Source organism: Symphalangus syndactylus, chromosome 14, assembly GCF_028878055.3.
Source record: "Symphalangus syndactylus isolate Jambi chromosome 14, NHGRI_mSymSyn1-v2.1_pri, whole genome shotgun sequence".
Lineage (NCBI taxonomy): Eukaryota > Metazoa > Chordata > Mammalia > Primates > Hylobatidae > Symphalangus > Symphalangus syndactylus.
The window spans coordinates 66,632,973-66,660,331 of record NC_072436.2 but is presented as its reverse complement, the minus strand read 5'-3'; the positions used below and the strand labels follow the sequence as shown (position 1 = coordinate 66,660,331).

Sequence of the window (27,359 nt, the reverse complement as noted above, 5' to 3'; positions counted from 1 at the left end):
GAAAACCTATGATCTGAAGTCAAAAGTCAAATGTATGAAGAATAAACCATGAAATTAGTTCTGTCCACTCCACCAGCTTTCTGAATCCAGGAAGGCAAAGTCCCTTTGCATTTTGTAACTGCTGATAAAGGTGTCCAAATAAGAAGTATCCCCATAAAGTTTCTATGTAGTCCGAATGTACACACTGATGAAGCATCAGTGATGAAGCATCACTGATGAAGGAAACAAATTCTGCAGAGCAGAGGGGACTTATCCAAGAATTCTTTAGTAATCAATCTGAGAATGTGACTTTTGAGACAGCTCACTGATGAGATTTTAACTTCAATTCAGTTTGACAAACACATTATGCAACTACTACAAACCGGGCATTTTGGCCAATACTAAGAAACCAAGAGGATTCTTATCATTGGAAACAAAATAATTAACTGAAAATATAATTAATCATACTAAAAAGGGGTTTCCACCTTTAAAATACATGACCAGCAGAAGCATAAAATCATCACCAATGCCCATTAAGTTGGCATTGTAGATTATAAATCAGTTCCTACATCTAATATGTTCTTCCCAAGTAACATCAGTGGAGCCTCTGATCTTTTTTTTTTTTTTTTTTTTTTTTTTTGAGAAAGAGTCTCACTCTGTCGCCCAGGCTGGAGTGCAGTGGCGGGATCTCAGCTCACTGCAAGCTCCACCTCCCAGGTTCACGCCATTCTCCTGCCTCAGCCTCCCGAGTAGCTGGGACTACAGGCGCCCACCACCACCACGCCCAGCTAATTTTTTGTATTTTTAGTAGAGACGGGGTTTCACCATGTTAGCCAGGATGGTCTTGATCTCCTGACCTTGTGATCCTCCCGCCTCAACCTCCCAAAGTGCTGGGATTACAGGCGTGAGCCACCACGCCCGGCCGAGCCTCTGATCTTGCAAATGAGTCAGACATCCCTACTGCAACAACCACAAGCGGCCTCTATGATAGCATCTATCCAACTTAATCATTTCTTTTTTAAGTTTTGAGACGGAGTCTCACTCTTGTCACCCAGGCTGGAGTGCAGTGGCACGATCTTGGCTCACTGCCACCTCCGCCTCCCGGGTTCAAGTGATTCTCCCGCCTCAGCCTCCTGAGTAGCTGGGATTACAGGTGTGTGCCACCATGCCCAGCTAATTTTTGTATTATTAGTGGAGATAGGGGTTTCCACCATGTTGGCCAGGCTGGTCTCGAATTCCTGACCTCAGGTGATCTGCCCACCTTGACATACCAAGGTGCTAGGATTACAGGCATGAGCCACTGTGCCTGGCCTCTTTTTAAAAAAAATTCCTAGTTTAAAAAAACTTTTTCTGCTGGCATCTTGCTCTTGGGGGAACCTTTTTTTTTTTTTTTTTTTTTTTAAGATGAAGTCTTGCTCTGTTGCCCAGGCTGGAGTGCAGTGGCACAATCTTGACTCACTGCAACCTCTGCCTCCTGGGCTCAAGAGATTCTCCAGCCTCAGCCTCCCAAGTAGCTGGGATTACAGGCATCTTCAACCACACCCGGCTAATTTTTGTATTTTTAGTAGAGATGGGGGTTTCGCCATGTTGGTCAGGCTGGCCTTGAACTCCTGACCTCAGGTGATCCCCAAAGTGCTGGGATTACAGGCGTGAGATGTTTTCTTTTTACTGATATGATTTCAAACAGCAATGTTTCTGAACAGCCTGATTTTAGAGAACAAAGTTTCTCAATGAACCATTTCTTTGTCACAGATTTCACATTTCAAGAAAATCCTAGCACTCACCGGTCGGTAGTAAAAATGTACCCCACGTGATCCTTACAGCTTAACAGCAGGACACTGAAGGCTACAGCAAAGACCACTGAAGGTGAAAACGGCAGAAGAAACAACACAGTGAACAAGAAGATCCACAGGAAGTGGGGGAGCCTGGGTTTTGCATGCAGAGACTCTGCACCAAGAGCCTCGGGTAAAGGGATCTCAGCACCTGTAATCAGCAGGGAAACGGTAGAGGACTTCCGTGCCTGCTCCATGTCTCCGGCACCCAGAGCGTTTCCTACCCGGACACTGGCAGCCACGCTGAAGCCTGCAGGGACCTAAAACGAAAAGGAAACCTGCAACAACGAGTGAGAAACTGCAGAGTGAGAACACGTGCAGAGAAGCAGCCTCATGCCTCACACCTGGTGGGAAAACTTGGCCCTAAAAGTTTTGAAAAGACTGATTTGCAACATCCCCTTTGTCTAGCTGGGAACTCCCACGCTACTGTGGAAACTGAACCCCAGGTTACGATGCTTAGCACAAACTGGGCTTTGCTGCAGAGCTTCCAACCTCTGCAACACGAGGGTGCTGCACAACCATGTTCCTCCTCTGGGTGTGGGGAGATGGACTGACTCACCAGGAGCCCGGGCTTGTGCCTGTTTTTTGTTGTTGTTGGTTTTTTGTTTTTTTTTTTTAAATAGGGACAGAGGTCAGGCGCGGTGGCTCATGCCTGTAATCCCAGCACTTTGGGAGGCCGAGGCAGGTGGATCACTTGCAGTCAGGAGTTTGAGACCAGCCTGGCCAACATGATGAAACCCCATCTCTACTAAAAAATACAAAACTTAGCTGGGTGTGGTGGTGCATGCCTGTAATCCCAGCTACTCAGCAGGCTGAGGTAGGAGAATTGCTTGAACCTGGGAGGCGGAGGTTGCAGTGAGCCGCGATAGTGCCACTACACTCCAGCCTGGGTGACAGAGTGAAACTCCTTCTCAAAATAAATAAATAAAATAAAATAAATAGGGACAGGGTCTCACTCTGTCCCTCAGGCTGGAGTGCAGTGGCACAATCATAGCTCACTACAGCCTCCACCTCCTGGGCTCAAACGATCCTGCAACCTCAGCCTCTCAAGTAGCTGGGATCACAGGCATGCGCCTCCACACATGGCATAATGTCTGTTCTGAAAGACCATCAAGGGATCCAGCTTAGAAGACAGGAGTGGCACTAAAGGAACTGCAGGGAAGCAACCCTGCATTGTAGTTAGGGATCAGGATTCTGAAGCCAGATTGCTTGGGCTCAAATCCCAGCACAGCCACTTTATCAGCTGCATCACCCTGAGCAAGTTACTTACCCTCTCGAAACCTCCCGAGTTTTATCTGTAAAAGGAGTTGAATCATAGAACCTATCTCACTGGGCTATTGTGGGAACTTAATGAGTCCGTACATGCTAACTGCTTAGAAGAAGCATGTAGGAATTGCTCAATAAAGATTAACCATTACTATTATTTCTAAAGTTACCACTTGAAAAATTAATAAGGAAAAATGAGTCATCAACTTGTTGAAACATGAACATTGCCTTAGGATCAGGATGACTATGGACCAGCTTAAAGAAAATCTCATACACAGATTGAGAAATAAAAAAGTAATAGAAGACTGAGTCTCTGCCTATAAATTCACAAGCAGGGACAAACATAGAGATCGCCTGACAAATTATTTATTCATTACAAAGGGAAAGGTAGTAACGACAGGAGAAACCTGGCAGGCACCACCTTAGCCAAGCAATCAAAGTTAATACTGGCAGGGTGCAATGGCTGTGCCTGTAATCCCAGCACTTTGGAAGGCCAAAGTGGAAGGATTGCTTGAGCCCAGGAGTTTGAGACCAGCCTGGGCAACATAACAAGACCAAATTTTTTAAAAAAATTAGCTGGGAGTAGTGGTGCATGCCTGTAGTCCCAGCTACTCAGGAGGCTCAGGTGGGAGGATTGCTTGAGTCCAGGAGATCAAGACTGTAGTAAGCCAAGATCAGGCCACTGTCACCAGCCTGGGTGACAGAGCAAGACGCTGTCTCAAAAAAAAAAAAAAAAACACCCACCACCACCAAGTAAAAAGTAGTATCACCAACACTGAGACAGATCAACATCATGTGCCTCCTGATATGGTGCACTAAGAAGGACACAGCATCACTTCTCTAGCTTTCCTGCCCAAAATGGACAATCTAAATTTATTTATAAGGAAACATCAGCTGCACCACACTGAGCGAACTTCTACAGATAATGGCCTATGTTCTTCAAAAATGCCAAGGTCAAGAAAGACGAAGGAACAATGAAAATCTATTCCAGATTAAAGGACACTAAAGAGATATGACACTAGGGGAAAATTAGTGATAAGGGACATTACCAGAACAATTGGTATTGTTTTGAATTGACTGTATTGATACAGTATTTGAACATGGACTGTGTAGGTAGACCAGACAGAATAAATGTGGCAAAACTGGTGAACCTGAGGAAAGGGCATACATCTTTCTTTTGATTAAGAAGAAATATAAGTGTAAATTCTTACAAGCCTATTGGAAAGCATATGGAAATATATTCAAAAGACATAAAATCGTACCTTTGTTTCACTTTTACGACTCTTAAAGAAATAATCAGACAAGTATATGAAGATATTTGTCCTAGGATGTTCCTTGAAGAGTTGTTAATATTGAAACATTGGAAATAAACTATTCAACCATAGGAAATTGATTTTAAAAGTATATCACATATAGTGGCATGCTATATGCCATTAAGCATTTTGACTTAGATATAGTTAATGAATTTACTCAAATATAAAATGTAAATAAAATATTAAAAGTGAAGTAAAAAATCCATATTAAAAAACTCTGCCAAGGATAGAAAAACAAAAACAAAAAACATAGGTCTGCAAGAGAATAATTCTTAAAGAAAACAGGAAATGTGTACTCTATGTTTTAAAACATAACCAATATCAGAGGGAAAAAATCTAAGTGTTAATACTGCAAAAAATGCCAAGCATATCTGCTGGCTTGAGTTTCTCCCCACATTACAAACTCCCTTTCTGTTTTTAATTTTACATTTCTAAAATGGTACTTGCTTCCTTCAGAATCTCCAGTTGATGTTTTCAGGAAAATACAGCCAAAGAAAAGCTTCCTAATGACTAGTGTTCTCTGTGATCAAAATTTCCTCCCTTTTAAGGCTGAATAATACTCCACTATATGCATAGAACCTGTTTCGTTTACCCTCAGACACATAGGTTGCTTCCACCTTTTGTCTACTGTCAATGATGCTCCTATGAACAGTTAACAAGTCAGGCGTGGTGGCTCACGCCTGTAATCCCAACACTTTGGGAGGCCGAGGCGGGTAGATGACCTGAGGTCAGGAGTTCAAGACCAGCCTGACCAACATGGTGAAACCCTGTCTCTACTAAAAACACAAAATTAGCTGGGCATGGTGGCAGGCACCTGTAATCTCAGCTACTTGGGAGGCTGAGGCAGAAGAAATGCTTGAACCCGGGAGGCGGAGGTTGCAGTGAGCCAAGATCACACCATTGCACTCCAGCCAGGGCAACAAGAGTGGGACTCCATCTCAAAAAAAAAAAAATCCCTTTAAGACCCTGCTTTCAGTTGTTTTGGGGATCGACCTTGGAGTAGCCACACTATGTTTTCAGAGGCTTCAGAACCAGGCAGGAGCGGGCACAGTGACACAGGCAGCTTGATGTTTATGGTCATACCCCCAGCCTCATCCCTCTGCTATGCCACCCACCTGGCCCCTCAAGCCATTTGTGTTGTGACAACTGAAAAAGATTCTAAAAGTATGGAAACAAAATCAAATCTTTCAAGGGAAGATTCAGCTGGGAGCCGTGTTAGGAGATGGAGAACCAGCAGATCACGTGCAGTTTCTCTCCAGCTCCCCTTAAGTTCCTAGGGAACCCTCCCAGGCTCAAGGATGGGATTTGACTTTTGTCTATCATTTCACAAATGATTCATATATGAATGCCTGTGCTCATCCATAGACTCTTTCAGATACCAAGCAAGGAAACGCCTGGCACCTCCCCACAACCGGCTCCCGTGCTTACCATGTACACAATGACGGCCAGTTCATACACGATGGACTGAGCACCCAGCTCCACCATGCCGAGGATGCCTGGTGAAGAGAGACAGCTGTCGCCTTGCACCCAGACAGGGCCCCCGGGTTCCCACCAGTCCCCGTCATCCGTCCTCATACAGACCACTGAGGAAGCTCCCGACCTCATAGGCCCACCACTCCATGCACAGCATGAGCATGCTGGGGACGGCCAGGCGGAGGAAGGAGGCCCAGTCTTGCAGGCACTCGAGGGACCAGCCTGTGGGTGGGACACACACATTTCTAGGAGATCTGGCCATCGGGCTGGAATTCAACCTGAGACAAAACCCACATCCCAGTTGGAAGACAAAAGGGCAGTTTTTACCTCCCCATGTAGCTTGATGCAGTTTTTTCCCAAGGATGTAGAGAAAGAGGAGTAGAGCCAGGGTGTACTGGGAAATCAAATTTGCCAGTGCAGAGCCTCTGGAAAGAACAGTCCCAGTGAGAGGGAGGTACCTTCCTGTGCCTCTCCCTGCCCCACTCAGTGAGGAGGGGAGACTCATCCCTTCCTGTGCTGTCCTCAGCAGGCCAAGGTCTTCTTCCCAGAGCAGCCTCACCCTCCATCCCTGACAGTGCTTTGCACAGTGTGCAAGAAAGAGACCACACATGGACACAAGAACCAGCTGAAGAGCCCGCTCTTCTCCCTCCTGGAAAAACCACATGCAAGTCATCCCTTCTCCCTGTCCCAAGAGTACGTTGGACTCACATCACCCCAAGATGCAGTTGATGGAGAAACAGATAGTTGGCGAGGGCATTGACAAGGTTGGCTGCAACTCCAGTTAGGATCTGGGGCAGTACAATTCCCTGGAACGAGGACACCGCATCCATCCTTGAGATCCACAGAATAGGACTGCCTTTCTGCTACCCAAGCACACACAGGCTCCAGCTGGCCTGCTCAGCATCTGTCACAGGCATAGCTGGGGGGCTTAACTGGGGAGGCCACATTCCTTGTTGCTCCTGCCTTTCCACTCTCCCATCCCTTTCTCTTCCTTCTCTCTTTGAGGTATAAACTGCGGAGTTCTGGCCACAGAGAGACACAGGCAAGATATGTTCAGCAGCAGGGAAGAAGAAGATAAATGGCTTATTTCCAACAGTGCAAGGACTGGCAGGGGCTAAATGGGTCAACAAGGCATCTTTGACACTGGACGATAGGAGAAAATGAGAATACTTTATTCACCAAAATAGAAATTCAGAAAATTGACCTAAGATCTTGAAGAAACTAGAGTTTCTTTCTAGAATATGGAAGGGATTCCAACATATCTAACTTTCAAAAGTACAGGACTGGAGAAACATCCAGACTGTTTGGTGTCTCAAAGTAAGACAGGGCGTGAAAGTAAAATTACATCAGACCAAGGAAGTATAACTCTGTCCTGCCCCACATCCGGATAAAATAGCAGACGCAGATAAAGTCAGTGCAAACGTAAGAGGAAACCTCCTTTCTCCCAAGGTCACGCTGTCCCCATAAAGTGTCATTACTCCCCTAGTGGAATGACAAGTGCTTTCTGACTCATTGAGAAACTTTGTTCTCTAAAATCAGACTGTTCAGAAACATTGCTGTTTGAAATCATATCGGTAAAAAGAAAACAGCCCACTCTTGCGTGGAGGCTCAAAATCATGTTAACACAAAAAAGTAGCCTCAATTTCCAACCCAGGCACAGAGCTTCGTGGGAGCTCCTGGACGTGGCATTTTACATCTGTCTACCCTCAACATCCTTCTTAGCCTTGAGTTTCCAAAGGAGGAGCACTGGTCCACATCACAGCCCAGAGCTAATGTTGGGCCCCTTATTCACAGATCTGCTCAGCGCCTGTCAAACCATGGTTTCGCTTAAATGTCACCTGAGCCCCATCCTTCTTCAAACCTTTATAATAACTCTTCTCCCTTTACTGAGGCATCCCACAGCCCCTCTAGTCTCTCTCATTGCGATAGGTTGATAAACACAACTGCAAACCCAGTGGCCTGCAGTCCTCTCTGGTGGTCTCAGGCTGATGGGGCCAGGACAATGGTCTTGGCTGACGACTTGTGTAGGCCACATATTTATGGGGAGGCCCTGGTTAGTTTGTAGCAAGGGAATTAGTGATCAGATTTACTTTTCAGGCAGATGGCAGTGGATGGAGACAGGTTAAGGTCCTCTGAAATGACACAGAGGACAAATGGCAAGAAATGAATTCAGGGCTGGGCACGGTGGGTCACGCCTGTAATCCCAGCACTTTGGGAGGCCAAGGCGGGTGGATCACCTGAGGTCAGGAGTTTGAGAATAGCCTGGCCAACATGGTGAAACCCCATCTCTACTAAAAATACAAAAAACAGCTGGGCGTGGTGGCATGCGCCTGTAATCCCAGCTACTTGGGAGGCTGAGGCAGGAGAATCGCTTGAACCTGGGAGGCGGAGGTTGCAGTGAGCCGTGGTCATGTCACTGCACTCTAGCCTGGGCAACAGAGACTCCATCTCAAAAAAAAAAGAAAGAAATGAATTCAGGTGGTGGCATGGAGCATTGGGAGGCAGCAGAAGCTATAGGACCAGGTGACTGACCAGATGTGGGAGGGAAGGAAAGATGGAGTCGAGGATGTGACAGGGACAAAAAGGACAGGTTACTGGGAGCAAAAATGGCCGAGGCCATGGAATTCCACCCATTGCGATGGAATGGAAGGCAAAGGAGCAGGCTCGTGGGAGGACGAGAGGAGGTGGCCAAGCCCGCAACACGCATGCGTCTCCATGTCCAGTGGAGTCACCTTCTCCTCCAAGGCCCTCTTGACTCTCCTACTTGAAAGTCTGCCTTCCCCCTGGTACCATCTGGCTCTGTTCCCACCCTCCGCCCTCTCCGAGGGCATTCGCTTTCTCAAAACTCCCAGCTGCTTCTCTTTGGTTCTACACTCAGCTAATGGGCGCCCTGTCTTCCTAGGGAAGGGCCCCAGGGCAGAAACTCCTTCCACCCTGGGGGCCCAACAACCCCTGCCATTTCTACAGAACCCACCCATCATCGTATCTTCCACTGCTCCCACAACGCAAACTCTTCATCACAGACCTTCACCATTATTTGTTTGGATCAGGTCCATAACTCTCACTTCTTCCTCTCCCAATTAGTTAATTTCCCAAAACGAAATGCCCCAGTGGAGAACACAAGGCCCTGCGCACGCTGACCCTGGGCCAGCCCACCTCTCGATGCCATGATCTCACTGCGTCCCCTCCCACCGCAGTGGCCTAACGAGACTCTGCAGGCCCCAGCCCCTAGGAACAGGCTCTGCGGCACCTCTGTCTAGGATCTCCTGCCTTCCTTCCCGACCTTGGAAACCCCATGTGTCCTCTGTAACCAAGTTCAAAGCTCCCAACCCCTCTCAGCTCGTGGCTCCTACTTCCAGGCCTTTCCCTGTGCCCACAGAACAGGAGAGAAGACTTTCACACTCACTGTCCTCAGTAGGTCACATCAGACCCTGAGGTTAAGGCCACCACAGTTGTTGGGGGACTGAGTCCAGGAGAAGGCCTTGAAGCATGCCAAGGCACCCATGCTGCCTTAGCAAGGGTCTAGATCAAAAGGAGACAGCCCAGAGCCGGATGAGATGTGTGAGTTTCCTTCTCTCTAGTCTACACCTATTTCTGATATGTCATTCTAATACTAATCAGGATTCTAAATATTCTTGTTTTGTTGATAGAGTAATATCCTGGCCGGATACAGTGGCTCACACCTGTAATCCCAGCACTGTCGGAGACTGAGGCAGGAGGATTGCTTGAGGCCAGGAGTTTGAAACCAGCCTGGGCAACATAGCAAGACCCCATATCTACTTTAAAAACATTTTTTAATAGGGTAATATCTTAACTTTAAGAACACTTAAAGAAAGGTGGGAAACTTCCTTTCTTCCTCCTCCCCTCCTGGCCCTTCCTGTAGCACATCCCTGGAGAGCCCACCAGTGTGGCCGGGATCCATTGCTGAGTACCCCTGTTTACCTGGACTTATCTGGAAGAATGTGGAGAGTCTCACATATGCTGATTTCATAAATCTACCCCTACCAAGCCAGGGCTGTGACTGTTTAATCACATAGGAGGAGTTCTGGCTGACGTTAGATGTCATTAGAGTTTGAGCTCTTATATCCTCACTGAGAAAACTGGGGCCATTCAGACAGAACAGAGCAGACAGTTTGGTTCCCTCTCTGCCAGACGAGCTGCCCCCAGCCTGCGCTCTGTCTTGGGAGCAAACGGGCATGCACCCTTCTTTCCAGGACACTGGTTAAAATGCGGAGCCAAGGAACACTGCGGCTCTGAGCCCACCCTACCAATGACAATATTTCCAAGTGGGAATTGGATAAGAGTTTTCCAGAGCCAAATATAATATGTTCTTTCCTTGATATCACTTAACAAACCTCTTGACATCCAAGTTGTGTGTGCACAACACTGAAAAAATACCTTTCAGTGGCTCCCAGCGGTGAGCTCCCTCCACCCTGGGGTCCCTGGTCCTGGAGTATCTTCAGGGCCCCCACTCCAAGAAAGGTACAAACTCCCATTAGCCTCCCAAAGGAAGAGAACAGTCAGTATTACCTGGTTGAGCAAATATTTAACTTGTAACATATAAATAAATGTTGCCTACAAGAGAACAAGAGAGATGAATGTTAATGTTTCAGCCTTGCCACACAGCAGTGAGGTCACACGGCAGGAAGCTGGGAGCCACAGCCAAGGCTTGGCTGCCCTCTGCTCCCGCACGGAGCCACAGAGGCTGTCGTCTCAGGACAGGGCTGGGGCCAGGGGGTTATGGCCCGGGGGCTTCCCACATCTCCTTTATGGGTGCATATGCCCCAAGCATATTCCCTCCATCTGGCAAAAGGAGGTGGAGTTTCCCTGGGTGAATGGCCAGGACTCTTCTGGGGACACTGGCATAGAAAGGAGGCCCCAGGCCCACTCCAGATGGGCACCTCCATATAGAATGGTCCTATGTGGTGGAATCATGAAAGACTGTCACATTTACAAGGTTTCAGGATAAATTAGAAAGCACACTGCCAATTCTGAGGGCAAATGGTGTCCCTAGATCCATATGTTGAAGCCCTAGTCCCCAGTGTGACTATTTGGAGGTCCTCAAAGGGAGATTAAATTAAAATAAGTCATTAGGGTGGGGCCCTAATCCAATAGGACTGGTGTCCTCTTAAGAAGACAGGAGACACTGGGGGATGAATGCATAGGGGACAACCTGCAGAGGGTGGCCATCCACAGGCCAAGGAGAGAGGCCACAGAGGACCCCAACCCTGCTGCACCTTGACCTTGGACTTCCAGCTTCCTGAACCGTAAGAAAATAAACTTCTGTTGTTTAAGCCCCCTAGTGTGTGGTACTATATTATGGAAGCCCCCCGCAGACTAATTCAGCTACAGCCTCCAGCTGAATAACACTTAGCTCTCAAGCCAGGTGTAGTGGCTCACACATGCAACCTAATACTTCGGGAGACCAAAGCAGACGGAGTGCTTGAACCCAGGAGTTTGAAAGCAGCCTGGGAAACATGGTAAAATGCTGTCTCTACAAAAAATACAAAAATTAGCTGGGAGTGGTGGTATGCACCTGTAGTACCAGCTAATCAGGAGGCTGAGGTGGGAGGATCACTTGAGCCCAGGAGGCAGAGGTTGCAATGAGTGAAGACTGTGCCACTGCACTTCAGCCTGGGCGACAGAGTGACACCCTATCTTAAAAAAAAAAAAAAAATAGCAAGACCCTGTCTCTACAAAACTAAAAAATTAGCCAAGTGTGGTGGCATGTGCGTGTAGTTCCAGCAACTCAGGAGGCTGAGGCAGGATGATGGCTTGAACCTAGAAGGTCAAGGCTGCAGTGATCTATAACGATCCCACTGTACTTCAGCCTGGGTGACAGAATGAGACCCTGTCTCAAAAACACCAAACAAACAGACAAAAAAACCACTTAGCTCTCATCGTTCATTGGCCACACACTGCTGTGTCAAACATTAACCCATGCTTAAGGCTCTGTGTGGTCAAACTCAGCAGACCAAAAAAAGTCTAAAGGTTCTAAGTGACACCCTCGGGTTCTGAGATGGGTGAGACTTTGCCCTTGTTTACAATAAAAGTTTGCACTCTTCTCCATGGATGATTCTGGAGGTCTCTCCAGCTCTACTCCAGACATCCTGGAGTAGCCTCAATCTTGATGTTCCTTGAGATGAACATCTGTTGTGTCCTTAACAGGCATAAATAAAAACAGGCTTCCTTGAAGGCACCAACACCACAGATAAGAATCATCTAAGACTGAGCCAATACACTGAGCTCACAGATATGGTGGCTACCTTTCACCCACGGACCCCAAGAAGGGAACCTCTTAGCCCTTGAGCACTTACAGGAAGAGCTGGAATGAAGATCGTGACATAGGTCTGGGTAAGCCTAAATAACAAAAAGAAAAAAAAAAACAAAAACTGTGATGGAGGCCTCTGTTTCCAGGGAAAGGTAGGCAGAAGAAAATAACTAAAACTGCCTTTTGCATTCTTGGCTGTTTCCAGATTAATGGGCTTAAGTTGCTGGAGCACACTGGGTGCGGTGGCTCACGCCTGTAATCCCAGCCTGTTATCCCGAGGCAGGCAGATCATGAGGTCAGGAGTTCGAGACCAGCCTGGCTAACATGGTAAAACCCCGTCTCTACTAAAAATACAAATATTAACCAAGTATGGTGGCAGCTGCCTGTAATCCCAGCTACTCGGGAGGCTGAGGCAGGAGAATCTTTTGAACCCAGGAGGCGGAGGCTGCAGTGAGCTGAGATCACACCATTGCACTCCAGCCTGGGCAACAGGGCGAGACTCCATCTCAAAAAAAAAAAAAAAAAAAAAACTGCTAGAGTAAATGTGAAAATTTACATATAGAGCGTGTCATCTTATAACCCAGATAACCTTTCTTGGTTATTTTATATTTTTATGTCTAGGACAGGGTTTTTCAACTTCAGCACTATGGCCAGGTAATTCTCCGCCTGTTGTGGGGTGCTGTCTCGAGCACTGCAGGATGTTCCACAGCCTCCTGCCTTCTACCAGGAGCACCCTCCTACTGCCAGTTGTGATAACTGGAAATGTCTTCAGACATTGTCAAATGTCTCCTGGGTTCAGAGCCCCTGGTCTAGATAAGAGCTTTAAAAGCTCTTACCCAATTAAATCAGTGGGTCTCAAACTTGGCAGCACATTAGAATCACCTAGGGTGCTTTGAAAGATACCGATACCCAGACCTCACCGCAGACCAATTAAAAGAGAATCCTGGCCAGGCATGGTGGCTCATGCACTTTGGGAGGCCGAGGCGATAGATCCTGTGAGGTCGGGAGTTTGAGGCCAGCCTCGCCAACATGATGAAACCCCGTCTCTACTAAAAGTACAAAAATTAGCTGGGCGTGGTGGCAGGTGCCTGTAATCCCAGCTACTCGGGAGCCTGAGGCAGGAGAATTGCTTGAACCCGGGAGACAGAGGCTGCAGCGGGCCAAGATCATACCACTGCATTCCAGTCTGGGGGACAGAGCAAGACTTGGTCTCAAAAAAAAAAAAAAAAAAAACAGAATCTTCGGTGGTAGGGAGCAGGGGGGCACAGGTGGGTTTGAAAGCACCCAGGTGATTTTAATATCAACCAAGGTCAAGAATAACTAAACTTTGAGCAAACGTCACAAATTACCATCCCACATGGAGGGTGCTTGCAAATCTATTTTCATTTAAAACTCTTAACCATGCAAGTCACCCAGGAGGGGAGGGGGAGTACATCTTACGTGCCAGGTGTGGAAAGTACTAAGACCTAGGAGACGTCAGCCAAGGAAAGATTAGCACCACCTTGGCGCAGCCTTGTCCCTGGCCTTGGCTGCACCTGGACGGGATAATCTTTCTGTGGGATGGACGCCCAGTCCCACCGCGACAGGTTCCATCTTACCTGGACACATCTGGGTCCTGCCTGAAGAGCAGCAGGATGTGCCGGGTGTTGAGAAAGAGCGCCCAGCAGGGGAAGCAGCAGAGGAGCAGAATGAGCGCACTCCGCTGCAGGATCACGCCCACGTGCTTCAGGTTCTGGCTCCCATATGTCTGGTGTGCACACAGCCAAAATGAACCCATTAGCACAGACCCAGCACCCCAGCTGTCCCATAAAAGCCTTCAATTGTGCCACATAAAGAAGCAGGTTGGCTGGATGAGGTGGCTCACGCCTGTAATCCCAGCTCCTCAGGAGGCTGAGGCAGGAGAATCGCTTGAACCTGGGAGGCAGAGGTTGCAGTGAGCTGAGATCACACCACTGCACTCCAGCCTGGGGGGCAGAGCAAGACTCTGTCTCAAAAAAAAAAAAAAAAGAAGAAGAAGCCCATGGCCCTAGAGACTTTGCCACAGTGTTTAGGTAGGAGAAGGAAGATGTGAAAGATGCTTCTCAAACTCAGCTTCCATTAGCATTACCGGGGGAACATTTTCAAAACTCTGATGCCAGGATCTCACTAATGACATTCTGGACTTAATTCACCCAGGATGGGATTCAGAGATCTGTACCGTTTTTTTTTTTTTTTTTTTTTTGAGACGGAGTCTCGCTCTGTCACCCAGGCTGGAGTGCAGTGGCGCAATCTCCGCTCACTGCAAGCTCCGCCTCCCGGGTTCACACCATTCTCCTGCCTCAGCCTCTTCGAGTAGCTGGGACTACAGGCACCCGCCACCACGCCCGGCTAATTTTTTGTATTTTTTAGTAGAGACGGGGTTTCACCGTGGTCTCGATCTCTTGACCTCGTGATCCGCCCGCCTCGGCCTCCCAAAGTGCTGGGATTACAAGTGTGAGCCACCGCACCCAGGCTTCGTACCTTTTTTTAAAAAAATTATATTTAAAACAATTTTTCTTTTGCAGAGGTAAACAATCTGAAATTCACACTTCACTTATTTTTAGAGACTGGAAGAAAATTTTTTAGGGAGGCAAAGGTTGCAGTGAGCTGAGATCGTGCCACTGCACTCCAGCCTGGGTGGAGTCAGAGTCCATCTCAAAAAAAAAAAAAGTCAGGCTGGGCATTGTGGCTCATGCCTATAATCCCAACATGTTGGGAGGCTGAGGTAGGAGGATTGCTTGAGCCCAGGAGTTCGAGACCAGCCTGTGCAACATGGCAAAACCCTATCTCTACAAAAAATACAAAAAATTAGCTGGGTGTAGTGGCGCATGCCTGTAATACCAGGTACTTGAGAGGCTGAGGCAAGAGGATCACTGGAGCTCAGGAGCTCCAGGCTGCCATGAGCAGTGGGTGTGCCACTGCAGCCTAGCCTGGGAGATAGAGCAAGACTCTGTCTCAAAACAAAACAAGCCAAATTTTGTATATCTTTTCAAGTCGTGCACATCTCTTCCAGCTCCAGGTTCAGTGACATATCTCTGGTAGTCTGAAATTAACCAGAGGAAATACTTATACCCCTGGAACTGGCAAACACTGCCAGTCATGTGTTTCCCTCCTTTCCCTTTCACCCAAGGCCTGGTTGCTGAACATTTACCAGCCTGCCACTGGGTGGGGCCAGGCAAGCTGGGTTTTAACAAGCCCTCCAAGCTCAATCAATGCACGCTCAATTCTGAGAACCACAGAACTATACCAAATTCAAATGTGGGGAGCAATAGAAGGGAATTTTACAAAATGTCCCCTATTTGATCAAAATATAGGGTAAGGCAGTTGTGCAGACAAAAACTAGTTGACAAGACTGAAAGAAACCTAGTGACATTTCAAAGAAAGCAGGCCAGGAGAAGAGGAGTTGCTGGCTGATAGGCACTGCAGGTGCTGGCTGCTGAACTCTTCCTGCCAGTGGCGCTGTTCCATCTACACTTGAGAAAAGATGTTTGAGGTCACTGTGAGCATGTGACCACTTCCATTTACCTGGGAGATGAGGGTGTCACAAGCAGAAGATAAGCCGAATCCCACTGAGACACCAGTGACATTGATGACCTGCAAATAAACCCAAAGATAAGGCCCTATAGAGTTAAAGGAGGAAAGGAAGACAAAATCCCTGTGTGTGTTGATAAGAGCCTGCAAAGCTCCTCCTTCAGCATTCACAAGTCAATTTTATCAACTTTGTTAGCTGCCCGGACCCCACTCATACTGAAGCCATTCTCACAGGTTTAACAAGAATTCTGGACAGAACTATAATATATTTTTTTTCTGAGACGGAGTCTAGCTTTGTTGCCCAGGCTGGAGTGCAGTGGCTCGATCTTGGCTCACTGCAACCTCCACCTCCCGGGTTCAAGTGATTCTCCTGCTTCAGCCTCCTGAGTAGCTGGGACTACAGGCTCGTGCTACCATGACCGGCTAATTTTTGTATTTTTAGTAAAGATGGGGTTTCACCATGTTGGCCAGGATGGTCTCGATCTCTTGACCTTGTGATCCACCCATCTCGGCCTCCCAAAGTGCTGGGATTACAGGTGTGAGCCACCGTGCCCGGCCCAGAACCATAGTATTAATCAGGCTGCACTTTGACCCACTTCCTTATAACTGAAAGTCATGTGGCACCAGACACTGGCCATGTACATCCCCACTGTTCCTACAGATGGGATTTCTGGTGTTACAATGATAAGGCTATTGTTTAAGAATTGTTGGCCAGGTGCAGTGGTTGATGCCTGTAATCCCAGAACTTTGGGAAGCCAAGGTGGGAGGATCGTTTGAGCCCAGGAGTTTGAGATCCGTCTAGGCAGCATGATGAAACCTCATCCCTACAAAAGTACAAAAACTAGCAGGCGTGGTGGCACACTCCTGTAGTCCCAGCTATTTCCAGAGGCTGAGGTGGGAGGATCGCTTGAGCCCAAGAAGCAAAGGCTATAGTGAACTGAGGCTGCACCACTGCACTCTAGCCTGGGCAATGGAGTGAGACCCTGTCTCAAAAAAAAGAAAATTTCTGGCCGAGCATGGTGGCTCACTCCTGTAATCCCAGCACTTTGGGAGGCCGAGGTGGGCGGATCACAAGGTCAGGCGTTTGAGACCAGCCTGACGAATATGGTGAAACCCTGTCTCTACTAAAAATACAAAAATTAGCCCGGCATGGTGACGGGCGCCTGTATTCCCAGCTACTCAGGAGGCTGAGGCAGGAGAATCACTTGAATCCGGGAGGCGGAAGTTGCAGTGAGCTGAGATCATGCCACTGCACTCCAGCCTGGGCGACAGAACAAGACCCCATCTCAAAAAAAAAAAAAAATTTATTAAGCAGAGCCTGAATTCCAGTGAAACATCTGACACCAGCCAGCTTGAAGACCCACAAAGAGGACCTGAATCAGCATGAGAACACAGTTTCTTCATCTCCCTGTCCCATGACTTCATGCTGCACTCTTCAGCCAATCAACAATCACACTTCAGCCCATTCGAAAACCCTTAAAAACCCTGCCCCAAACTCCTCGGAGAGACTGATTTGATGTTTCCTCATTCAGTGGCCTTACAATTAAACCTCTTTCACTGCTGCAACCTGGCATCTCAGATTATTGACTTGCCACGAGCAAGTCGACGAGCCCTATTATGGTTACAAGATCTTGGCTGGGTAAGGACATGTACAAGTTTGGAAGGGGAAGGGGAAAAGTCTAGGCTAGAGGTGATTACCCACGCTTTCTCTTTTAAAAAGTCACTTTGCTCTCCAATTTCGGGAATCAGGGACACTTCTTCCGGGAATGCAATGGCACAGTAACACAGAAAAGTCCACCTGCTGGAGACCTAGCATGGCCTGCATCCGTACCCTGGGGGGCACTGGGAGTGCAGAGGCAGTCTGAAGTCCGGACTAGTGCCAGAGGCTTTCCAGGTGTGCTTGCCTTCACCAGGGTCAGCAGCAAACCCTGAAGTTTCGGGGAGCCTAGGGCAGTGCCCCCCAAACCAGGGAGTGGTATCACAGGATGTCTGATGCGCTTCCTATCTGGAACCTGGTAACTTGATTCTACAGCAGGGAGCCTGTGGACAACAGCCCAAACTGCACCCAGCCTGGAAGCACTGACTTTGATAAGTCCTTGGCCACATCCTGCAATTCCTTGGCCAAAGAGAATCTGCTGAGGCTTGCTAAGTACATTTCTGTCTTCTCCCCTATTGCAAATACAATACTTAAAATTAAAATGGATAATTAAGCCTGGGATTGTCCATGTTGCCCGCTAAAGCCAAAATAAAATAAGCCATGCTGGGTGCAGTGGCTCATGCCTATAATCCCAGCACTTCGGGAGGCCGAGGAGGGCGGATCACGAGGTCAGGAGTTCAAGACCTGCCTGACCAACATGGTGAAACCCCATCTCTACTAAAAATACAAAAAATTAGCTTGGTGTGGTGGCATGTGCCTGTAATCCCGGGCTGAGGCAGGAGAATCGTTTGAACCTGGGAGGTGGAGGTTGCAGTGAGCCAAGATCGCACCACTGCGCTCCAGACTGGGCGACAGAGCAAGACTCCATCTCAAAATAAATAATTAAATAAAATAAAATAAGCCATATATACTCATAGCTAGTTCCACATATACTTGGTGACTAGTTCCCAGGCGTCTTGCATAGTTCATGGATAGCAAACTCAAATGCCTGGCGAGACCAGGCAGATCAAGTGAAATTGTGTCTCCGTCAGGGCAGGAGGAAAGGGGAACACGCACTTGCCCAAGAGCCACTGAATCCACTTTTCTAGAAACACCCTAACTAGACACACCAAACCCTTTGTTCTTACGTGGCCAGCTGACAATTCCTGGCTGAGATTGATGACATGTCTCTGGTTTTGGGGGTTTGCATCTATTATACAGAGAGGATTTGCGGTTCCTCCTGATTTTAAGTTTGGACACAAAGATCTAGATTTTCACCTTCCAGACCCATTTCTAGATTAGGACTCTCAGTAAGACAGACAACTGAGGGGTGGGCATGGGGGGAGTCGGTTCCTCTGAGGAAGTCAGATTGAACTCCCCTTTTACTGTTCCCCTCCCCCAACTGTGGGACCAAGAGTGGGAACGAGTTCCATGGATTACAAATAAGATGATGTACGCCGGGTGCGGTGGCTCACGCCTGTAATCCCAGCACTTTGGGAGGCCGAGGTGGGTGGATCACCTGAGGTCAGGAGTTCAAGACCAGCCTGACCAACATGGTGAAACCCCGTCTCTACTAAAAATACAAAAATTATCCAGACGTGGTGGCAGGCACCTGTAGTACCAGCTACTCAGGAGGCTGAGACAGGAGAATTGCTTGAACCCAGGAAGCAGAGGTTGCAGTGAGCCGAGATTACACCACTGCACTCCAGCCTGGGCGACGGAGCCAGACTCCGTGTGAAAAAAAAAAAAAAAAAGAAAAGAAAACAAAAGAAAAGAAAAGAAAAGAAAAGAAAAGAAAAGAAATAAGATGATGTGAGGCTGGGCGCGGTGGCTCATACCTGTAATCCCAGCACTTTTGGAGGCCAAGGCAGGTGGATTGCTTGAACTCAGGAGTTTGAGACCAGCCTGGGCAACATGGTGAAACCCTATCTCTACTAAAAATACAAATATTAACCAAGTGTAGTGGCGCATGCCTGTAATCCCAGCTACTCAGGAGTCTGAGGCAGGAGAATCGCTTGAACCCGGGAGGCGGAGGTTAAAGTGAGCCGGATCGCACCATTGCACTCCAGCCTGGGTGACAGAGCAAGACTTCGTCTCAAAAAAAATAAAAAATAAAAAATAAAATAAAATAAATGAGAAGATGTGATAGACAGGATAATGCCCTCCCAGATGTCCCCATCCCAATCCCCAGAACCTAGGAATCTGCAACGTTACACAGCAAAGGGGAATTAAAGTTGCAGCACCTTGATTTTAGGCCATGAAACCCACTTCAGACTTTTGCACTCCAGCACTGTAAGAGAATAAGTCTGTGTAGGTTTCAGCCACTGCATTTTGATGATTTGTTATAGTAGCAGCAGAAGGCAAACACAGACAGTGTTGGTAAACCTGCCAGAAAGCCCACACGTACCGCGATCGCCAGCGTGACTGCGTCCAGCTCCAGCTTGCCCAGGTGGCCACAGAACACGGAGCTTATGAAGCTGATCAGGAACACCATCAGCTGAACCAAGAACTGGGAAGAGAGGGGAACGGGAAGGGAGGTGAGTGCCCACCATTGCAGGGAAGCCTGGGGCCCCAAGGGTGACCCCGACCCAACAAGTCCAGTCAGAAGTAAAGAAATACAACTTCAGTGAGCCTCTGCCACCTTTCACAGGCAAATGTACAATTTCTGGGGCTGGGGATGGGAGGCTTCTTGAAATATTAAAACATTTATTTGCAACCACTGGGTCAGAATCACTTTTTTCAGAACTTCCCAGCCTTTTCAGCTTTTCTTTTTTTTGAGACGGAGTCTCACACTGTCACCCGGGCTGGAGTGCAGTGGTGCGATCTTGGCTCACTGCAACCTCCACCTCCCAGGTTCAAGCAATTCTCCTGTCTCAGCCTCCTGAGTAGCTGGGATTACAGGCAGGCGCCACCACACCCAACTAATTTTTGCATTTTTAGTAGGGACGGGGTTTCACCATGTTGGTCAGGCTGGTCTTGAACTCCTGACCTCGTGATCTGCCTGCCTCGGTCTCCCAAAGTGTTGGGATTACAGGCATGAGCCACCGCGCCCAGCCTGCCTTTTCGGTTTTTCAGTTCAGTTTCTCAAGTCATAGATCACATTAAATTTCCTCTGCAATCTGCAGAGGCTGCCTTCTGGGATAACCCCCTTGTTATCCAAGATTCCTAGTGAGGACTGGAGAGAATACAGCCATCAACAACAAGAATCCATTCCAGCAAGGAAGTCCGTGGACAGGAGGAGCTGGAGGTAGCGATGAGATCGTCCACTTGGAGTCCCAGTGGGATCCGGACTCTCAGGGCGAAACATTACAGGCCTGCCGAATGCCTTGCATTCTAGGAAGCCTCAGATGTGAGGGCAAATTCTGGAATATTGAACCATTCTTCCTTGAAATTCCAGTGGGCAATTCTATGAATTGCTCCACAGTGCTTTCACTGCACGATTGGATAATGAGCTTATTTCTGGAGGTTAACTTAAAATCACCTCCTGCCCCCCACCCACTAGACCCAGGCAGTCCAGTATCTCTCATGGGGAAGCCCATCTCCCCCTGGCAGGCTACATGGCCCAAAATGGGGAGTTCACCTGACCCCTGCTCCCTAGGAGAGAATGGGTACCTAAGGATTTGCTGCTGCCGCCGCTGCCTGCATCTGCCCCATGGGGTCCTCACTGAAGCTGATAACCCAGAGTTGGTGATGCTGCTGCTGGTCCAGCCACAGGGCCGCCTCTCACCGCCCTCAAGAACAGAGTCCTCTGTGCTGAGCCCATAGAAAGGTCCCTCTTTTAGGGCTCCAATGACTTAGCTTCTAGAGCTGACCTCCACCAGGCTCACACACAGCCCATCTGCCAGCTCGGCAGCCACCCTAAAATTGCTACGTCAGGACCTCATCAGGCCCCCGAGCCATAATGGTTCCGATGATCTCCCTCTTTTCTTCCCTAGAATCCACATCCCGGGAGAGACCGTTTTCAACTCCTGTGATGGGCCCAGACCTTCAGAGCATGCACAGCCTGTTCCTAACCCTGTTGTAGGAGAAGCATCTTTCTTGTATGAACTCCTACATGATCCAGGCACTTCTCTCACTACTACAGAAGCCTAATGTGAATTTAATCGCCAACAGTCCCCCTGCTACTTAACATGAGAAGCGCTTTTGCAATGTTCTGCGTAAGCCAAAATAAGACAGAAGATGGGAATAAAAAGGGGTGGGGTGGAGGTGTCAATAAAAAAAGCTGACATGAAGAACCAGATGCTGTAGAATCTAAACCTAGAGCCAATGGACACCCAGTAGGCCCATACTGGTGCCACACGATTTGGGCGTTGTCACCACCCTTATGGATGTCCCCTATGGTTTCATTAGGTGGAGCTTGGTGTCTCTTTAAATTGTGAATTCATGTACCTTTGAAGGCTCATGTACCTTTGAAGGCCACAGAGTCCCTTTTATTTGTAAACTCGGCATCACTTCCAAATCTGTTCAGTTCACTGTGCTTTAAGCTTTTGCACATCATCTGTCACAAACGGTTGTGTTCACAGAATCTGTCTTCTCCTTTCCCACGGAACATCACATTTCCACTCCACAGCTCCCTGCCTCCCTGCGGGCCACCTGTGAGCTGTTTTTCATGGCTTCGCATGGAAGTATGCTCAGTCTCCCCTACTGCCCGGCTTTTGGAGTGCCGCCCAGGTCTTACCATCACAAATTGCACTGCCCTGAACATCTTTCTCACTTGGGTGGGGGCCAGTCCAAGGGTGGGAATCATTAGATGTCTCGGATACAAAAAGCCAGGAAGTCGAGCTGAGTTAGACTAATCCATGTGAGATGCATCTTCAATGTCAATGCCAGCAAAAATAGTTTTTTTGAGAGCCACTGCGGCTCTACAAGGGTTACGGCAACAACCCTGTACTCCGACTGCCTGAATCAGGCAGCCTCATGTAGCCAGCCCATCCTGAAAGTCCGTGCCAGGGGTCTCGGCTTGAGTCCAGATTTACTAACCTCTTCTCAGATCCTGGTTTCAAGCCCTTTGGGTGAACGCTTGGCCACAGACTGTGGATCATGTACATAAGGGTCACCTGGGAGCCTTTGCCCTGGCCCATCTCAAGACCCAGGAGGTTAGGCCGGGTTCAGTGGCTCACGCCTGTAATCTTAACACTTTGGGAGGCCGAGGCGGGTGGATCACCTGAGGTCAGAAGTTCGAGACCAGTCTGGCTAACATGGTGAAGCCCCATCTCTTCTAAAAATACAAAAAATTAGCTGGGCGCAGTGGTGCACGTCTATAATCCCAGCTACTCAGGAGGCTGAGGCAGGAGAATCATTTGAACCCAGGAGGCAGAGGTTGCAGTGAGCTGAGATCGAGCCACTACACTCCAGCCTGGGTGACAGAGAGAGACTCCATCTCAAAAAAAAAAAAAAAAAGACCCAGGAGGTCCGTGGGGCTGAGGAATCTTCCTTTCAGTATATCCCCATGCTCCCTCATACACACCCAGGCAAGATGCATGTGGTCCAGGGCCACACTTTGAGAGTGCTCCAGACCCTCTGGGACTGTGCTGTCACAGAGCGTATTTCTGTGCCCAGGGAATGAACCAATTCTGGACAAAGGCCTGTTCTGCTAGATGTCTCAGCAGCTGCTGTCTAAAGAACAGCCTGAACTGGCAGTGGCTTGGACAGAGCTGAATGGATGACAGAAGTTGCCAGACTGGGCCGGGCACAGTGGGTCATGCCTGCAATCGCAGCACTTGGGGAGGCTGAGGCGGGAGGACTGCTTGAGCCCAGGAGTTCAAGACCAGCCCAGGCAACATTTTGTAGAGACCCTGTCTCTACAAAAAATACCAAAAATAGCATGCGTGGTGGCATGCACCTGCGATCCCAGCCACTCAGGAGGCTGAGGCAGGAAGGATCACTTGAACTCAGGAGTTTCAGGCCGCAGTGAGCCATCCACACCACTGCATTCCAGCCTGGGCGACAGAGCGAGACCCTGCTTCAAACAAAGAAACTTCCAGACTGACCGTGCTTCCGTCCCTTCTTGTCACAGTGACCCTGCTCAGATTTTGGCCAGACAACAATGAGCAAACTTGGCAGCCAGATAAAGACCTTCAGCACCTGGCAGCTTTAGAAGTTGCTCTCCAGGGCCGGGCACCTCCAGACAGCCTCTCCTACCCCCTCCCATGACTGCTGAAAGTTCACTCACTGGAAAGAAGCTGAGAGGTCACCTGGGAAAGCCCCCCTTCTTTTACATGTGAGGAAGCATGGAGGTTTTGCAACTAGCCCAGCCACCTGACTCTCAACTCAGATGGTTACATACAGCCACTGTCTTTGGAGCACAAAGTACATCCCAGCACTGGGGGAACAGGTGTGAGTTAGACACCATTACTCCATTCCTGCCCCATGGGACCCACAGTACAGATGGTCCTGACTTACAATTTTTCAACTTTGCAATGGTGCAAAAGCAATGTACATTCAGTAGAAACTGTACTTGGAATTTGGAATATTGATCTTTTCCCGGAATAGTGATGTATAGTCTCAGACTTGCAGTGCCTGTCAGGGCAGTGGGCCACAGCTGCCCATCAGCCCTGCCATCATGAGAGCAGGCAGCTGACACTCTACAGTGGACTGTGTTGCCAGCGTTTTTTGGGTATTTTGTTTTGTGTTTTCGCATCCCACCATTACTACAAAACGGCCATCTGTGTCTCCTGCTTCTGGGGAAAAGAAGGCAGCTATTACTCTTGCAATGGAACTGAAGATAATTGGCCAGCATGGAGGCGGGAGCCAGTCATGGCTGTCCCATGCAAGTCAGGACTCTTGCAATCTGTGATCTCATCTTTTAGAGGCATTTTGACTTAATGATACTTTCAGTGCATATAACCCCATCATAAGCCAAGGAGCATCTGTAGAATAGGGAAAGATGTTCAAAACGCAATAAATAACACAGCTCAAGACATTTGCGTGATGAGCTGTGGGGTGCAGCAGAGAATTCAGAGAAGGTTTCTGGGGGAAATGAAGTGGAGCTGAAACCTGCATGATGAACAAGTCAATGTCAAATAGTCAGGTGCCAGAGACCTGTCTGTTGGGGAGGACTTTCCAGGCTGAGCACTGAAAGGAGGCTGGGTGGAGGGTGTAACCAGGAGATAGGGACGAGAGATGAGGCTGGAGGCCTGGCCAGGGCCAGGCCATAGAGAGCTTTGCAGGACCAAGGAAAGGGTTCTGAGCAGAAGGCACAAGCTCAGATGTGCATTTGAAAAGGACTTGGTCGGCCAGGCGCGGTGGCTCACGCTTGTAATCCCAGCACTTTGGGAGGCCGAGGCGGGCGGATCACGAGGTCAGGAGATCGAGACCACGGTGAAACCCCGTCTCTACTAAAAATACAAAAAATTAGCCGGGCGTGGTGGCGGGTGCCTGTAGTCCCAGCTACTCGGAGAGGCTGAGGCAGGAGAATGGCGTGAACCCGGGATGCGGAGCTTGCAGTGAGCCGAGATCGCGCCACTGCACTCCAGCCTGGGCGACAGAGCGAGACTCTGTCTCAAAAAAAAAAAAAAAAAAAAAAAAAAAAAACAATAATAGCCTTAGAAAGCCCCTTCTCACAGCAGCTCTGTGAGGGAGTGTTGAGCCAAGACACGACTATTATCTCCATTTTACAAATGAATATGCAGAGACCAGAAGAGGTTAAGAGGCTGTTTCAATCCGCACAGCTGCTTCCTGACTTACTTTCGGAGGTCAAAGCAGGGCAAGCAGCCCCAGGTCCTGAGATTCCAAATCATGAGGTGCTTTTTTTTTTTTTTGAGACAGAGTCTCACTCTTTTTGCCCAGGCGGGAGTGCAATGGCGCGATCTCGGCTCACTGCAACTTCGCCTCCCGGGTTCAAGCGATTCTCCTGCCTCAGCCTCCCAAGTAGCTGAGATTACAGGCGCCTGCCACCATACCCGGCTAATTTTTATTTTTATTTTTGTATTTTTAGTATAGACAGGGTTTCACCAGGTTGGCCAGGATGGTTTCAATCTCTTGACCTCGTGATCCGCCTGCCTCGGCCTCCCAAAGTGGTGGGATTACAGGCGTGAGCCACCGCGCCCAGCCATGAGGTGTTTTTGTTTTGTTTTGTTTTGTTTTGTTTTTTGAGACCAAGTCTCACTCTGTCGTTCAGGCTGGAGTGCAGTGGCACCATCTTGGCTCACTGTAACCTCCACCTCCCAGGTTCAAGCGATTCTCGTGCCTCAGCCTCTGGAGTAGCTGGGACTACAGGCGCCCGCCACCACGTCTGGCTAATTTTTGTATTTTTAGTAGAGACAGAGTTTCAACATATTGGCCAGGCTGGTCTCGAACTCCTGACCTCGTGATCCATCTGCCTCAGCCTCCCAAAGTGCTGGGATTACAGGCGTGAGCCACCGCGCCCTGCCCCAAATCATGGGTTCTTTCTGGTCTGTGAGAAAGCATCGCCGATGGATCTTATTCCATGTCTTTGACCTCGGCATTTCTCTTGCTGTCCTGCACACCACAGCGGGTGCCACAATATCCCACAAACCACCGAGCCCCCACTCCAGGGGCACAGAGGCCCCCTCAGCCCGCGCAGGTGCAGAATGTGGGCCTCAAAGCCAAAAGCTTACTCACGCCTTAAGTGCATACCAGTTGCTTCTTGTGCCGCGTCCTACCCTCTCGGTTTGAAAACCACCCAAGCTGGCAGGAGAACGTGGATAGGATTATATTTTTGTGGTTTTAAAAACCACATTACTTTTAGGAGACAAGGCAGAAACAGCCCTAACCTAATGATTAAAAAGAAAAGAATCCCACAGATAAGAACACCTCGACCCCACAAAGAACCACATTAAAACCCCGTTTTTCTTTCACATACATAATTATTGGCGGGGAGGGGGTAATACAGGATGCCTCTGGTTTCCTCAGTAGAGGTTGACTGAATTCTGAAGAAATCATTTCGCAACTCTAAGTCCACGACGGACCACGCACCCCCTCCTCCGTGCCTCGGGATTATTTAGATCGCAGAGCTCCCGAACTTTTTACCGCTACTTTTCAAAGAAACAAGTTCCCTTGTGTTTGGAAGTTCAGGCACTTTGCGCTTTATTGGTTGGAATCAGCTCCCAGAGAAGGCAACCCTGGATGCAAATGCAGCCTGGACCTGGTAGAGCCCTGTTAGGCGCAAAGGTCCCAGTTCCCCAGTGTCTCCTGGCGCAGGAGGCTGGAGCCGCCGGCCTCTCCGAGCCAACGTGCGCCCGGGCGCGTGCCAGCCGTTCCCGCAGTGCCCCGCGGGGCTCCCAGCCTTGTGGTGCGGCCGGGACGCAGGCAGAGGAGCTGGGGTGCCCGCCCGGCTCCTGGCACGATGCTCCCCGGAGCCCGCCCGCGGCCAGCTCGCTCGGTCCCTAAACCCCGCCAAAGTCACCCGCGGAGGCAGAAATCACCAGGTCCCCAGCCCGCCGGGACCGGCCTCCTACCGAGGCCACCTTACCGCGGGGCCCGCCAGGACCAAGAGCGCCCACAGCTCTTCTCGGAAGGCAGACAGCCGCAGGCAGCGCGACCCATTGATCTCAAGGGTGGCCTCCGGGCCTCCGCGCACTGGCGCGGGCTCCTGAGGAGCCTCCATGTAACTGGCGCGCTGCGGCCGGGTAGCGCGGAGGCCGGCAGTGGGTAACGGCGCAGCGCAGTCTGCTCTGCAGTCCCCGCCCCGGCCGCCCGCCCAGAGCCCGCCCCGCGCCTGGCGCCCGGGGCCCCTACTGAGCGCGCAGCCAGGCAGCCTGCGACCTTGGGCGCGCCCCCTTGCACCTCTCTCTGCACCACTGCGGACGCCTGCGGGTCTTGCAAAGACCAAGGAACTCCTGCACTTGGAAGGCAAAGTTTGAAAAAGCTCTGGAAACTAACGGAACGCGCTCCGGGAGCTGGGTCCTCCAAGTCTCGGACGCCAGGACTCACCCGGGCTCTGCACCTCTCCTGGGGGTTTCAGGTTCTGAATGACCTGGCGTGGAAGGACCCAGAGGCCTCGAGCTGTGACTCGGTTAGCACCCCGCGGGGTGTATGGGTTGGGCGCATTTGCTGTGCAGATTGAGTTGGGTACACGC

General features: G+C 49.3%; 1 protein-coding gene across 2 annotated transcripts in view; it reads right to left on the bottom strand.

The window, feature by feature from the left end:
- Positions 1-26,952, bottom strand: part of SLC47A1 (solute carrier family 47 member 1) — a 42,332-nt gene extending 15,380 nt beyond the window's left edge. Inside the window, exons 1-12 of one of the 2 annotated variants that reach the window (XM_055242021.2) lie at positions 26,753-26,952; positions 19,727-19,828; positions 15,678-15,746; positions 13,733-13,881; positions 12,181-12,223; positions 10,394-10,438; positions 6,572-6,669; positions 6,191-6,288; positions 5,972-6,085; positions 5,819-5,886; positions 1,963-2,071; positions 1,764-1,839 (exon numbers count right to left, since the gene is read on the bottom strand). In XM_055242021.2, the coding sequence (XP_055097996.1) occupies positions 1,764-1,839; positions 1,963-2,071; positions 5,819-5,886; positions 5,972-6,085; positions 6,191-6,288; positions 6,572-6,669; positions 10,394-10,438; positions 12,181-12,223; positions 13,733-13,881; positions 15,678-15,746; positions 19,727-19,828; positions 26,753-26,887 (1,106 nt within the window). In that variant the 5' untranslated portion in view covers positions 26,888-26,952. The remainder of the gene's footprint in view (positions 1-1,763; positions 1,840-1,962; positions 2,072-5,818; positions 5,887-5,971; positions 6,086-6,190; positions 6,289-6,571; positions 6,670-10,393; positions 10,439-12,180; positions 12,224-13,732; positions 13,882-15,677; positions 15,747-19,726; positions 19,829-26,752) is intronic. The other variant, XM_055242024.2, reaches the window with a different exon arrangement.
- Positions 26,953-27,359: the final 407 nt, after the last annotated feature.